Source organism: Theropithecus gelada, chromosome 11 (genome assembly GCF_003255815.1).
Source record: "Theropithecus gelada isolate Dixy chromosome 11, Tgel_1.0, whole genome shotgun sequence".
NCBI classification, from domain to species: domain Eukaryota; kingdom Metazoa; phylum Chordata; class Mammalia; order Primates; family Cercopithecidae; genus Theropithecus; species Theropithecus gelada.
In genome coordinates this window covers 10,301,110-10,316,609 of record NC_037679.1, presented here as the reverse complement: position 1 = coordinate 10,316,609, position 15,500 = coordinate 10,301,110, and the positions used below count along the sequence as shown (strand labels likewise).

At 41.6% G+C, this 15,500-nt stretch overlaps 1 protein-coding gene and 1 pseudogene across 4 annotated transcripts in view; one reads left to right on the top strand and one right to left on the bottom strand.

Annotated features, from left to right (window-relative positions):
- TFCP2 (transcription factor CP2) overlaps positions 1 to 15,500 on the top strand; it is an 83,596-nt gene that overhangs the window by 61,579 nt on the left and 6,517 nt on the right. For 2 of the 4 annotated variants that reach the window (XM_025402438.1, XM_025402437.1), the window contains exons 5-12: positions 2,980 to 3,086; positions 5,285 to 5,437; positions 6,913 to 7,023; positions 7,733 to 7,821; positions 10,452 to 10,500; positions 10,893 to 10,986; positions 12,937 to 13,027; positions 15,183 to 15,307. In XM_025402438.1, the coding sequence (XP_025258223.1) occupies positions 2,980 to 3,086; positions 5,285 to 5,437; positions 6,913 to 7,023; positions 7,733 to 7,821; positions 10,452 to 10,500; positions 10,893 to 10,986; positions 12,937 to 13,027; positions 15,183 to 15,307 (819 nt within the window). The remainder of the gene's footprint in view (positions 1 to 2,979; positions 3,087 to 5,284; positions 5,438 to 6,912; positions 7,024 to 7,732; positions 7,822 to 10,451; positions 10,501 to 10,892; positions 10,987 to 12,936; positions 13,028 to 15,182; positions 15,308 to 15,500) is intronic. The other 2 variants (XM_025402439.1, XM_025402440.1) reach the window with 2 other exon arrangements.
- Positions 7,197 to 7,527, bottom strand: LOC112634709 (annotated as a pseudogene).

Genomic DNA, 15,500 nt, shown 5'->3' with positions numbered 1-15,500 from the left:
TTTTTGTATTTTTAGTAGAGATGGGGTTTCACCGTGTTAGCCAGGATGGTCTCAATCTCCTGACCTCGTGATCTGCCCGCCTTGGCCTCCCAAAGTGCTGGGATTACAGGCGTGAGCCACTGCGCCTGGCCAAGTTCTGTCATTTTACTAGTGCCTGAGAACCAGTCACTAAAGTGGGAGTTCTGATATTAGAAGCTACGTCTCTCGGTTTGCAGTTACGTTTTGTCTTCCCACATTGCCACACAGAGTAGAATTTGTTTTTCCTAAGTCATAGAGTATAAAGGAAAGATCTTCACAAATACACATGCAGTCACTTTTCCTGGTATCTGCATCTCTGATTTCTAATCGGTTAAAATCTCCTCTTGGTAAACATAGTTGTTAAAAAAAAATTAACTACTACTAATTTTACCTGAGAAAACATTGGTTCTCATGCAGTGATCCTGATATCTGTATGATAAATTGACCTTAAGATAAATCTAACACAACTAATATTGTGGAGTGGGACCCACTTGATGCTTTATTGTTTGAATCATTGATGCCAAAATAGTAGGATAGTTATACCACAGTTCTGGTAATACATATCACCTGGCCTTAACTCCCCAGTCTGATCATTAATAGGAGAACTCAGGGAATGCTATTTGAATATCTGCTATGTGGAATGGAAAGAAAAGTTCTACTCAGACCCATTAATTCTTGCTTCCCTTTTAGGTAAAGATTTGTCACTCTGTTACAGGATTATTTGATTACTTTGTAAGTCAGCATCAACCTTCCTTTTTTTTTTTTTTTTTGAGACAGAGTCTCGGTCTGTCGCCCAGGCTGGAGTGCAATGTCATGATCTCAGCTCACTGCAAACTCTGTCTCCTGGGTTCAAGTCATTCTCATGACTTGTTATGCATTTGTAACAAGCCTCCTGAGTAGCTGGGATTATAGGCATCCACCACCACGCCCGGCTAATTTTTATGCTTTTAGTAGAGGTACATTTTCACCATGTTGGCCAGGCTAGCCTCGAACTCCTGACCTCAAATGATCCATCTGCCTCGGCCTCCCAAAGTGCTGGGATTACAGGCGTGAGCCACCACACTTGGCCTGCATCAATCTTTATGTTAAAATTTTCCCACTTCCATTCGTGATATAATGCTTTCTACTTTCATGTAGACACTCTGCTGCACCCCTTCAATAGCAATCCTCTTAATGTGCTTTTGGCAATAAAACTAATTTTAAAACTGTAGTTGAAACAGATTATAAATTACAGTTTTCATGATAGTGTAGACTTAATCCGCCTTAAATAGGATTTTAGCAAATTAAAAGGAAACTGCCTTTAAATTGCCATATTTTAAGCTAGAAGGAGGATACTGAACATTCCCAACACAAAGAAATGACAGATGTTTGAGACAATGAATATGCTGATTACCCTGATCTGATCACTATGCATTATATGTATTGAAACATCCCTATATAGCCCATGAATATGTACAATTATTATTTGTCAATTTAAAAATGATTTTTTTGTTTTTTGAGACAGAGGCTTGCTCTGTCGCCCAGGCTGGAGTACAGTGGTACGATCTCGGCTCACTGCAACCTCTGCCTCCCGGGTTCAAGCAGTTCTCCCTGCCTCAGCCTCTCAAGTAGCTGGGATTACAGATGCCTGCTACCACGCCTGGCTAATTTTTGAATTTTTTAGTAGAGATGGGGTTTCGCCATGTTGGCCAGGCTGGTCTTGAACTCTTGACTTCAGGTGATCCGCCCACCTTGGCCTCCCAAAGTGCTGGGATAACAGGTGTAAGCCACAACGCCCGGCCTAAATTTTTTTTTTTTTTTTTTTTTTTTTGAGACGGAGTCTCACTCTGTCGCCCAGGCTGGAGTGCAGTGGCCGGATCTCAGCTCACTGCAAGCTCCGCCTTCCGGGTTTACGCCATTCTTCCTCCGCCTCAGCCTCCCGAGTAGCTGGGACTACAGGCGCCCACCACCTCGCCCGGCTAGTTTTTTTGTATTTTTTAGTAGAGACGGGGTTTCACCATGTTAGCCAGGATGGTCTCGATCTCCTGACCTCGTGATCCGCCCGTCTCGGCCTCCCAAAGTGCTGGGATTACAGGCTTGAGCCACCGCGCCCGGCCTTTTTTTTTTTTTTAATGGAGTCTTGCTCTGTCACCCAGGCTAGAGTGCAGTGGTACGATCTCGGCTCACTACAATCTCCGCCTCCCAGATTCAAGCCATTCTCCTGCTTCAGCCTCCTGAGTAGCTGGGATTACAAGCATGTGCCACCACGGCCAGCTAATTTTTGTATTTTTAGTAGAGACGAGGTTTCACCATGTTGGTCAGGCTGGTCTCGAACTCCTGACATTGTGATCTGCCTGCCTTGGGCTCCCAAAGTGCTGGGATTACAGGCGTGAGCCACTGCGCCTGGCCAAAGAATTTTTTTAATTGCTGTATTTTAAAAACTTTTTAAAGAGGAGAAAAGGTGCTGAGAAGCAAAGTACTTAAGCCAAGTTTACTCTAATCAAGTATTTTCCTTGACAAAGAAGAAATTTAAGGTGTGGGCTGGGCACGGTGGCTCAGGCCTGTAATCCCAGCACTTTAGGAGGCCAAGGTGGCTGGATAACCTGAGGTCAGGAGTTCGAGAGCAGCATGGGCAACATGGCGAAACCCCGTCTCTACTAAAAATAAAAAAAAATTTCCTCGGCGAGGTGGCATGTGCCTGTAATCCCAGCTACTCAGGAGGTAGAGGCAGGAGGATCGCTTGAACCCAGGAGGCGGAGGTTGCAGTGAGCTGAGATGGTGCTACTACACTCTAGCCCTCTACCACTGCACTCCAGCCTGGGCAACAGAATGAGACTCCATCTAAAAAGAAACACAAAGAAATTTAGGATGTGATACACAAAAATCTTAGTAGCTACGCTGAGTAATGTAAGAATCAATACTTTCTCATTTAAAACTGAGTAGCCCTCAGAATTGTTCAATGATTACCATTTTGTTTCTCAGATATCCCAATGTCTGTGGGTATAATCGATCCTAGGGCTAATCCAACTCAACTCAATACAGTGGAGTTCTTGTGGGACCCTGCAAAGAGGACATCTGTGTTTATTCAGGTAAGGCGCTGCAGATAAGGTTCCAGTTTTGAAGAGCATCTCTTACTACCAGTTTATTTCTTAAAGGACAAAACATGTTAACTTTGAAATCTTTACAGGGTTCTAGCCTGACTGTCAAGCCCAGGCTCTTTAACCTGTGCCTGAGAGCATTGAGGAGTTTCTGAATTGCTCTTCTAATACCCCAATTTATTTATTTGTGTCTCCCAAAATTGCTTGGTAATGGCTGCATAATATTTCATTCCTTGGTTGTACCATAATTTACATAACAATTATTTGGCATTTAGATCAGCATAATTTTTTTTTTGAGACAGGGTCTCGGCTCTGTCTCCCAATCTGGAGTGCAGTGGTGCAATCTCGGCTCACTGCAACCTCCGCCTTCCAGTTCAAGCGATTCTCTTGCCTCAGCCTCACCAGTAGCTGGGACTAGAGGCACATGTCACCATGCCTGGCTAATTTTTGTATTTTTGGTAGAGGTTTCACCATGCTGGCCAGGCTGGTCTTGAACTCCTGACCTCAGGTGATCCGCCCACCTTGGCCTCCCAAAGTGCTGGGATTATAGGTGTGAGCCACCATGCCCGGCCTTGATTGGCCTAATTTTTTTACTATTATCTGTAATGTTATTTTGAACATCTTTATACTTAAAATTTGATTTGCGTATCTGATTATGTTCTTTGGGTAGAGTCCTTGAAAATCCTTATTTGTGATAATTATAGGCCGGGCGCGGTGGCTCAAGCCTGTAATCCCAGCATTTTGGGAGGCCGAGATGGGCAGATCACGAGGTCAGGAGATCGAGACCATCCTGGCTAACACGGTGAAACCCCGTTTCTACTAAAAAAAAATACAAAAAACTAGCCGGGCGAGGTGGCGGGCACCTGTAGTCCCAGCTACTCGGGAGGTTGAGGCAGGAGAATGGCGTAAACCCGGGAGGCGGAGCTTGCAGTGAGCTGAGATCCAGCCACTGCACTCCAGCCTGGGCAACAGAGCGAGACTCCGTCTCCAAAAAAAAAAAAAAAATTATTATAGTAACCAGTAGTTTATTGAGTATTTCACATGAGATAGTCACTATGTTAATACTTTGTATATATGATTTTAAGACTTTCAGCTATAATCTTGTGGAGTAGTCAATCAGACAAGGTTCTTCTATTAAGATTCGCCAGGCCGAGTGCTGTGGCTCACACCTGTAATCCCAGCACTTTGGGAAGCTGAGTCAGGCAGATCACCTGAGGTCAGGAGTTTGAGACCAGCCTGGCCAACATGGCAAAAACATGTCTCTACTAAAAATGCAAAAATTAGCAGGGCGTGGTGGTGCATGCCTGTAATCCCAGCTACTTGTGAAACTGAGGCAGGAGAATTGCTTGAACCGGGGAGGCAGAGGTTGTAGTGAGCTGAGATTGTGCCATTGCATTGCAGCCTGGGCGACAAGAGCAAAACTTAGTCTCAAAAAAAAAAAAAAAAAAATCACCAATCTTAGACTTTATGCAGTAGCCAAGCAAACGTTTTTCTCCACTATTACTGTGAACTTTCATATTTACTATGTTCCCAGACTGGGTAGTGGCTCTTCTTTCTAAAATCTTCCCTAAAATTGAGGAAACTTTAACAGAAATCATTTCTCTTTTTTTTTTTTTTTTTTTTGAGACGGAGTCTCGCTCTGTTGCCCAGGCTGGAGTGCAGTGACGTGATCTTGGCTCACTGCAACCTCCGCCTCCCGGGTTCACGCCATTCTCCTGCCTCAGCCTCCTGAGTAGCTGGGACTACAGACGCTTGCCACCACGCCTGGCTAATTTTTTGTATTTTTTAGTAGAGACAGGGTTTCACCGTGTTCGCCAGGATGGTCTCGATCTCCTGACCTCGTGATCCGCCTGCCTCAGCCTCCTAAAGTGCTGGGATTGCAGGCGTGAGCCACCGTGCCTGGCCAGCTCTGTGTTCTTTGAAGCAGTTAATGAATTTAGTTTCTCACAGCAGCTTTTGTTAGCATTAGATCTGTACTTGTATTTTGTTTGCATTTGTAAAGCATTTAAGTTTTTTCTATTTCCTCTATCAGATTGTAAATTCTTCAAGATCACAAAGAGGAGAAGTGTTTTTTGTAGGTATTCATAATGCCTAGTAAAGGTTTTGCTGTTAATAGTTGCTAAAAAAAATACTGCCAACTGGTTTGGCTAGCTAGCGGTACTGAAGCCTTGATGTTGTATTCTTTTCAGGTGCACTGTATTAGTACAGAGTTCACTATGAGGAAACATGGTGGAGAAAAGGGGGTGCCATTCCGAGTACAAATAGATACCTTCAAGGAGAATGAAAACGGGGAATATACTGAGCACTTACACTCGGCCAGCTGCCAGATCAAAGTTTTCAAGGTATTCCTGAGCAATGTGCTGGCCCTTGGATTCTTTTACCTTATCATTCTATGTTAACATTAGTTACCCAGTCAGAAAATCAACTTGTCTTATTTTTTTGAAAACTCAAAAAAAAAAAAGTCTAAGCTGGAGTCATTGAAATAATTACCAAGATGCCTGGTAAAGAAATTTACATGGAGATAGTCATAGGATAATAGGAACTTGGAAAAGAGGGCTAGAGGCAAGAACATGGATTCTCATTGAAAGCTCTTAAAGCCTATTGAAGTTACAAGCTCATGTAAAGCTCACAAAAATTGACTATTTTTGGTTACATTCATACTTGATCTTTTCTTATTTGGTCCTTATTTATTTGTTTTTGAGACTGGGTCTCATTTTGTCACCCAGGCTGGAGTGCAGTGGCGCAATCATAGCTCAACCTTCTGGGCTCAATCAATCCTTCTGCCTCAGCTTCCCCAGTAAGTCGGACTACAGGCATGTGCCACCACACCGGGCTAATTTTTGTATTTTTTGTAGAGAGGGGGTCTTGCTGTGTTGCCCAGGCTGGTCTTGAACTCCTGGTCGTAAGTGATCTGCCCGCCTTGGCCTCCCAAAGTACTGGGATTACAGGTGTGAGCCACTGTGCCCCAGCCAGGGTCCTATTTATTTTTATTACATGGATAAATATGTTCTCATTGTAAGAGATTGAATAATACAGAAGTATTCAGAGCAACATTGAAATTCTCCCTTTACTGCTCTGATGCTGACCCCCCCCGACAACGTCTTCCCAGAGGAAACCACTGTCATAATTTCGTAATTTCATATGTATTCGTCTAGTTCCCTCTTCTTTTTCTTTTTCTTTTTGAGTCGGAGTTTCACTCTGTCGCCCAGGCTCTAGTGCAGTGGTGCAATCTCAGCTCACTGCAACCTCCATCTCCTGGGTTCAAGCGATTCTCATACCTCAGCCTCCCCAGTACCTGGGACTACAGGCACACACACCATGCCCAGCTAATTTTTTGTATTTTTAATGGAGACAGGGTTTCGCCACGTTGGCCAGGCTGGTCTCGAACTCCTGAGCTCAGGCAATCCGTCTGCCTCGGCCTCCGAAAGTGCTGTGATTACAGGCGTGAGCCACTGCGCCCAGCTCTTCTAGTTCCTTTCTATACTTTTATACACACACACACATAGCTATATACATATTTTCTTTGACACATAAATGGGATTATACTATCTGAAATGTTTTGAGCCTTGATATTTTTCAGTTAACTATGTGCTTTAGAGATCTTTCCATGTCCGTAGCTATAGATCGGATTCTTTTCAACTCCATCAAGCAGAAACATTTAAATTTCCTATTTTCAAACTTAAAAGTGATGTGTCTTGCCTTTACATCACTGCACATACCATTTTGTTTCATACGTGAATATTTAAGTTTTTAGAAGCAATATTGTTGGGTCAAAAGGTGAGTACCTGAATTTAAAACAAAATGTTTCTCATTTCAGCCCAAAGGTGCAGACAGAAAGCAAAAAACCGATAGGGAAAAAATGGAGAAACGAACACCTCATGAAAAGGAGAAATATCAACCTTCCTATGAGACAACCATACTCACAGAGGTAAAAAGATTTCTTTTGGTGACAATTTCAGTTCATAATTTTTAATCTTAAAAATTCATCACTTCCAAACTGGTCAAAATTTTCTTCTCCTAAGCAACATTCTCTCTCTCGCTCGCTCTTTTTTTTTTTTTTAAACAAGAGCACAAGTCTACTTTTGTTTACTTTTCATTAGTTTAAATCCTTGAGGGACACAGTATCACATGGATTCTGTGTCCAGCGGCCTTAGCAGGAAGATTCCTTTAGAATTTGGCACGAACCATGCTGCTGTTTCTGTGTCCAAGTTATCTTTCCCCAGATTACTCTGGTTTTGTTTGGTTTGCTGCAGGAGCTACTGTGGTGTTCTTTGCTTTGTATACCTAAGCACATCTCTTGCCCAAATAGAATTCAGTTTCATCTTGGGCATAAACCACCTTCAATTTTAAGAAGAGCTGTGTGCTGCCTTTGGTTCTGGAGAACCCACTTATAACCAACAAAAATGGCCTGGGACCACAGTTTTCTAGACATGTTTCCTTTTAAAACTCCTATTCCCAGCAGGTCTCCACAGGCTCCAAGATGGCGGAAAGAGAAGCAGCGTTCTCTATTGCTTATGGGAGTCTCTGAGGAATTAAGATTTACTAATCAAGATGTACTATTCAAGTAACAATGTTTTAGTCAAATCCTAGGGTCAAATGTGCTTGTTCATTATCTCTAACTTATCCTTTGTTTTTAGTGTTCTCCATGGCCCGAGATCACATATGTCAATAATTCCCCATCACCTGGCTTCAACAGTTCCCATAGCAGTTTTTCTCTTGGGGAAGGGTAAGTCTGGGAAATAAAATTGGCTTATATTTGTCCAAAATATGTATTCTTTCATTACCTGTTCATAAACAAGATCTTTTTTTTTTTTTTTTTTTTTTTTTTGAGACGGAGTCTCGCTCTGTCGCCCAGGCTGGAGTACAGTGGCCGGATCTCAGCTCACTGCAAGCTCCGCCTCCCGGGTTTATGCCATTCTCCTGCCTCAGCCTCCCGAGTAGCTGGGACTACAGGCGCCCGCCACCTCGCCCGGCTAGTTTTTTGTATTTTTTAGTAGAGACGGGGTTTCACCGTGTTAGCCAGGATGGTTTCGATCTCCTGACCTCGTGATCCACCCGTCTCGGCCTCCCAAAGTGCTGGGATTACAGGCTTGAGCCACCGCGCCCGGCCAACAAGATCTTTTTAAGTCAAGTACATCTATTTGGTCGTTCTTTGATGGATTTATATATTAACTGAGATTTGGAGTATCTTCGAAAAAGATTGAAAGAGTTTTATATAGCCCTTTCTTCTCCTTGTGTTCTCCCCTCTCCCTCCTCCTCTTCTTTTTTCCCCCTACTAGAAAGTAGCATTTATGGTCAATTGTTAGTGGTTCAGGGACTGATGATCTGGGCTTTTTGCCTCTCCCTATTACTGCACATCTTGTGGTTATTTCACTTCCTGATCATACTTGCACCAGATTTGGGAACTGGAAACAATTGTACAAACACTAAAATTTGTTTTGTTACTTGTTAGGAATACTTCTAACACCTAATTATTACAAATCTTTGATAATGAAGAAATAAGTTTGAAGATGATGGCTAAAATGAAGTTTTGGAATTATTTATGGGATTCATTTAATCTTGCCTTATTATCTTTTACCATAAGAGATAATTGAAAGTTGGTACAGACACTTACTCCAATTTTAAAAAGTAGCTGTATTATATAGTCCTAGCATTTAACATGTATTTCACATAACCATATTGAAACTTGAAATAGTTAGACTACCAAATGTGTGAGCATATTGTTCGGTTGCAATGTTTGTGTTTTTGGATTTATTTAGGCTCTATGTCTGACCTACTTTTTAAAGGATTTAATTAAGGTAGCTTAAATATTCAAAACGTAACAATTAAGAATAAAAGTAGGTATTAGTTGTAGAAGGAATACATATAACTAGGGCCCTAAGATAAGTTAATTACTAAGTTCAAATACCAAATTTGAATTTTGCAGCTAAGGCTAAAAAAGGAAGAAGATCTTATTATAAAAGAAAAAAAAAATCTTAACATCCACATAGATGATACATTCTACTTATAGGTAATTCCAAATATGATACAGAGTTTAAGAGTTGTGTTTAAAAATTTTTCTCTTCTTTTTGTCATGTACTTCATACTGGTGAAACTTTTCTTCCATAAAAGTAGGCATTAGGGAAGAGGGACAATTCATAGACAAAGAATGTATAAAGAAAAACTGAGGCTGAGTGCGGTGGCTCACACCTGCAATCCCAGCACTTCGGGAGGCTGAGGCAGGCGGATCACGATGTCAGGAGTTTGAGACCAGCCTGGCCAACATGGTGAAACCCCAATTAGCGGTGTGTGGTGGCAGGCACCTGTAATCCCAGCTACTTGGGAGGCTGAGGCAGGAGAATTGCTTGAAACTGGAAGGCGGAGGTTGCAGTGAGCTGAGATCATGCCACTGCACTCTAGTTTGGGCAAAGGAGTGAAACTCTGTCTCAAAAAGAAAGAAAAAGAAAAACTGAGGGTGTGGCGATAACCCTTAGATCATAAATTAGGCAGCACGAATTTTTGAGGCTGCTTTAAAAATAATTGTTTTTGCCGGGCACAGTGACTCACAACAGTAATCACAGCACTTTGAGAGGCGGAGGCAGGTGGATCACGAGGTCAGGAGATTGAGACCATCCTGGCTAACATGGTGAAACCCCGTCTCTACTAAAAATACAAAAAAATTAGCCGGGCGTGGTGGCGGGTGCCTGTAGTCCCAGCTACTCAGGAGGCTGAGGCAGAAGAATGGCATGAACCCGGGAGGCGGAGCCTGCAGTTAGCCGAGATCGCACCACTGCACTCCAGCCTGGGAGAAAGTGCGAGACTCCGTCTCAAAAAAAAAAAAAAAAGAAAAAAAATTTTTTTTTATTCTAAATGTGTGTGATCAAATTGCATTGCATAAATTTTCTTCCAATATTTTTCGTCTGTATGTGTGCATATTTGTGTATTTCCTACAGTAGTAATGTATTGATAAAATTTTTTATCCTGATATTTTTCATTTTATTTTTAAATTTTTTTCTTGATAATTATTCTTTCATAATTTTTCATCTTAGTAAATTTATGGTTAAATATTTTTATGCCATAATTTATCTCATCATTATTGATGCCATAATTTATCATTATTGAAATGTTGATATTTTCTTCAGTTTCCTCAATAATAAAAAAATGTTGCTAATGACATAATTTCTCCCACTCCGCATAAAGTATTTAGGTTAAACTAATAGAAAATTAAAGTATTGGGTCAAAGAATAAGAATGTTTTATGAGAGAGCACAGATTTTTTTAAATCTCTAGCTTAAGATTTATTGTGAAGATGAGGAATGAAATAGTGAGCCCCAGCATGTGTCATGGACTCATACTTTCATTTTAAATGTTTCTTTAGAAATGGTTCACCAAACCACCAGCCAGAGCCACCCCCTCCAGTCACAGATGTAAGTCTAAAGTTGAATGTCAGTTACTTGCAATGTCTAGTAATACTTTGATGACTGTCCAATTCAGTAGAAATGCCCAACTTTTAGGGAGTATTATTCATTCATTCATTAAACAAACATTTATTGAATTTTGACTATGAACCAGATACTGTGCTAGGGACTAAAGATATGAAACGAGTAATGCAGGACCCTTCCATTTAAGGAGCTTACAGTCTAGTGGGGAAGAAAAGGATGGAACTCCTTGAGCGTCTTGCATGGTTGGAGAAAGAGAAAACAACTTTCACAAACGAGGCCTGAGTATGGGGTTGTGTGGGTACGTTTGGCTATGTGTTACCTAATGGGTTAACAGACAAATCTATTTGGTTACCTAAAAAATGCTCTCTCCCTTTCAGAACCTCTTACCAACAACCACACCTCAGGAAGCTCAGCAGTGGTTGCATCGAAATCGTTTTTCTACATTCACAAGGCTTTTCACAAACTTCTCAGGTTAAATTTTATTTTTCTTTTGTTTTCCCTAGCATGAGATTTTCCTTTGCATTCTAGGTAGGGCCTCCTGGTATCCATGGGAGAGTGGTGTGTGTATATGTGTATGAGAGATCTTACTGCATTTTTCTGATGAAATGAATTTCATAGAACCCTTAAGACTTTCTCACCAGTTGCAGCTGTGCTGTGAAATACTTAAAAACAAACACCTTTTAGTTTAAATTCAATTTAATTTAAAAATGCTTATTTCATACAATACTTTTTAAAATGTATATTTCATTTGCAGGTAGTCTGAAATTTTCCCCTTGGTATCACTATAATTTATTTCATTTACACAATCCAATTTTATTTAGCATTTTTTGTTGTTGTTTTTTTTTTTTTTTTTTTTTTTTTTTTGAGGCGGAGTCTCGCTCTGTCGCCCAGGCTGGAGTGCAGTGGCCAGATCTCAGCTCACTGCAAGCTCCGCCTCCTGGGTTTACGCCATTCTCCTGCCTCAGCCTCCCGAGTAGCTGGGACTACAAGCGCCCGCCACCTCGCCCGGCTAGTTTTTTTTTTGTATTTTTAGTAGAGACGGGGTTTCACCGTGTTAGCCAGGATGGTCTTGATCTCCTGACCTCGTGATCCGCCCGTCTCGGCCTCCCAAAGTGCTGGGATTACAGGCTTGAGCCACCGCGCCCGGCTGTTGTTGTTTTTTTTTTGAGATGGAGTCTCACTCTGTCACCCAAGCTGGAGTGCAATTGCATGATCTCAGCTCGCTGCAACCTCCGCCTCCTGGGTTCAAACAATTCTCCTGCCTTAGCCTTCTGATTAGCTGGGATTATAGGCACCTGCCATCATACCAGCTAATTTATGTATTTTTAGTAGAGACAGAGTTTCACCATGTTGGCCAGGCTGGTCTTGAACTCCTGACCTCAAGTGATCCACCCTTCTTGGCCCCCCAGAGTGCTGGGATTACAGGTGTGAGCCACAGCGCCTGGCCTATTTAGCACTTTTTGATGTGGTAGGAATACACAAATGAATGAGGCATAATTCCTGATCAAATAGCCCATTAATCATCTGGTGTCCAGAAAAAAAAAAAAGCACCGAAACACAACTAATCAAATCAAAATAAAACTCTGAAAAACCAATAAATAGTTGTGATGCTATAGATAAGTGTTCTGATAATGACAGTAAGACCTTTGTGGGAAGATCTGGTGTTAGGGAACACGTGTGATACATCAGGTAAATCCAGGATTTTTTTTTTTTTTTTTTTTTTGAGACGGAGTCTCACTGTCACCCAGGCTGGAGTGCAGAGGCGCAATCTCAGCTTACTGCAACCTCTTAACTCCTGGGTTCAAGTGATTCTCCTGCCTCAGCCCCTGAGTAGCTGGGATTACAGGCACCTACCACCACATCCGGCTAATTTTTGTATTTTTAGTAGAGACAGGGTCTCACCATGTTGGCCAGGCTGGTCTCGAACTCCTGACCTCAATGATCCACCCGCCTCGACATCCCAAAGTGCTGGGATTACAGGCGTGAGCTACCACACCTGGCCCAGGATTTTTTTTTTTTTAAAGAGATGGGGTCTTGCTATCTTGTCCACACCAGTCTTGAACTCCTAACAGTCGATTGGCCTCTAACAATCCTCCTACCTCAGCTTCTTGAGTAGCTGGGACTACAGGCATGTTGTGACCAGCTTAGATAGTGGAAGGTTGTTTCAGGCAGAAAAAACAGCTTGCTCATTAGACATCATCAGTATGATGAAAGCATAGGGTTAAATGGGGAAGTTAATTGGCGGGAATTGAGATGGGAGAGGCGGTGGGAGCCAGGTCATGAAGGGCCTTATATGCCATGAAGAAAATTATGGATTGTAACATTCTGGTAATGAGGTGTCCTTATAATAGAGCCCATTTTAATAGTCATTAACACAGAGAATCTTTGCCTTTATCATCCATTTTCTTATATTTATTCCAGGGGCAGATTTATTGAAATTAACTAGAGATGATGTGATCCAAATCTGTGGCCCTGCAGATGGAATCAGACTTTTTAATGCATTAAAAGGCCGGTATGTAATTAGTGTTAAAATATCAATGAGGTTGGATTCCAAATGGATTTGAATTCAGGAATTCTTCACAGTACTCTATACAGCTAAATACACCTTCTGGAAACATTTCTTTTAAGTGTCAGCTATGTACCAAATAAAGATTTAAAAAAATATTTTCTTGCACTTTGTCTAAGGAATTCCCCATGATATTCCATTTTTCATTTCCAGGTGAATGAATTTTCCAATGAAAATTCATCATGCTTTTCGTGAGCTAGGTACTATTGTAGGCTCTGGGAATATTAATATATTGGTGAGCAAAACAGGGTGCCCATTGTTAGGGAGTTTACTTTCTCATGGGGAGTAAGATAAATAAGTATTGTGGATAGTGATAAGAGCTTTGAAGGAAAACAAAACAAATAAACAAACAAAAAACAAAGTTGTGGGCTATAGGGTGCCCAGAATATGATCAGGAAGGACCTCTTCAAGGAGGGGATATTTAAACTGAGTTCTGAGAAGGATGCAGCTCTGGAGTCACAGGAAGGGAGACTGTTCTAGGCAGATGGAACAACAGGTGCAAAGGCCCCAAGTTGGTTTAAACTGGAGAAGTGGTCATTCTTAAATGTGGGTGGGAATTACTTTTTTTTTTTTTTTTTTGAAACGGAGTCTTGCTCTTTCACCCAGGCTGGAGTGCAGTGGTGCGATCTCGGCTCACTGCAAGCTCCACCTCCTGGGTTCACGCCATTCTCCTGCCTCAGCCTCCCGAGTAGCTGGGACTACAGGCGCCCGCCACCACGCCCGGCTAATTTTTTGTATTTTTTAGTAGAGACGGGGTTTCACCGTGTTAGCCGGATGGTCTCGCTCTCCTGATCTTGTGATCTGCCCGCCTCGGCCTCCCAAAGTGCTGGGATTACAGGCATGAGCCACCGGGCCAGGCAAATGTGGGTAGTAATTACTTAAGTGTCTCCCTGCAGTTGTTAAAATACATGGTAATTTTTGGTCCTCTTTTGGGATTTACAGTTTTAAATAGGTAGTAGTAACACTGATGAAAAAAGCATTTAGGTCAATGGCAACAGAACCAAATCAGTGACTACATAGTAAAACAGATTGCGCAGTATTTATTTTTGGTTTGCTTTTGTTTTGGGTTTTCTTTCTTGAGACAGGGTCTTGCTCTGTCACCCAGCTTGGAGTGCAGCAATGCAATCATGGCTCGCTGCAGTCTTAATTTCCTGGGCTCAAGCCATCCTCCTATCTAGATCGCTGAGCAGCTGGGACTACAGGCACGCACCACCATGCCCGCCTAATTTTGTACTTTTTGTAGAGGCGGAGTTTTGCCATGTTCCCCTGGCTGGTCTCAAACTCCTGAGCTCAAGCAATCCTTCCGACTCGCCTTCCTAAAGTGCTGGGATTACAGGTGTGAGCCACCGTGCCTGGTCATATTTGTTTTTGTCTACATCATAAGGGATGTTGAAGCTTGGAAAATTTTAAGGAAAGAAGGGAAATCAGGGATTGATGACTTGGGGAAAAATAATTGATCTTTCGTTTTTTAAAGCATATTATCTAAAGAATGTTTAGAAATTGGAAGGATTCAGAGGATCAGATCAAGAGGTAGTTGAATACCTTTCTCTAAGAAGAGCAGAAAAATGATTTAGGCTAGTTAGGAGAAGATAATGAGAGAAATAAGATGATCTAGTTTACTGTGTTGGTATTTTTTAGTAAGAAGTATATCTTGAACCTGACCCAAAAAGACATAAGGCTTTTATATTTTGACTATGTCTAACTTTTACACCAAAGGCCGCAAACTCAAATGACTATAGAGGACATACAGGTAATGTAAATGAATGGCAGTCAAGACTGGGGTATAGTGAAGAATATATGCATTATGTAAGAACAGCTGATTGTTTTCATGTGAGAATGCAGGCCTAAGATTGCTAGATATTCAGGAAAAGCCAAAAGTTCAGAGGTTTATATGATGTCTCATATTGGAACTAATTCCACTTAAGGAAAAAAAACCCTTACCATTGGGGAACTAATAAAACATAGCAAATTAATTGCATTTGGCCAGTGAGCTTCCAATTTTCATCTGCTGTATATGATTAATGTAGAAACACAATTTCTCCCTTTTTATTGTGCTTACCATAAAGAATGTAAGACTAATTAGCCTTTTTCCTGCCCTTAGGATGGTGCGTCCAAGGTTAACCATTTATGTTTGTCAGGAGTCACTGCAGTTGAGGGAGCAGCAACAACAGCAGCAGCAACAGCAGCAGAAGCAGGAGGATGGAGACTCAAATGGCACTTTCTTCGGTAGGTTGTTCTGAACACACCAGGACAGATATGAAGAAAGGTGAAGAGGTAACTTATGGGCATGTATGATGGGAAACTATCAAACAGCAGATTTAGCGTTTGCTAGAAGTAACAATAATCACTAGCATTTATTGAGCTCCTAATATATGGCAGGTGCTATTTTTTTTTTTTTTTTTTTTTTTTTTTAGGGGGG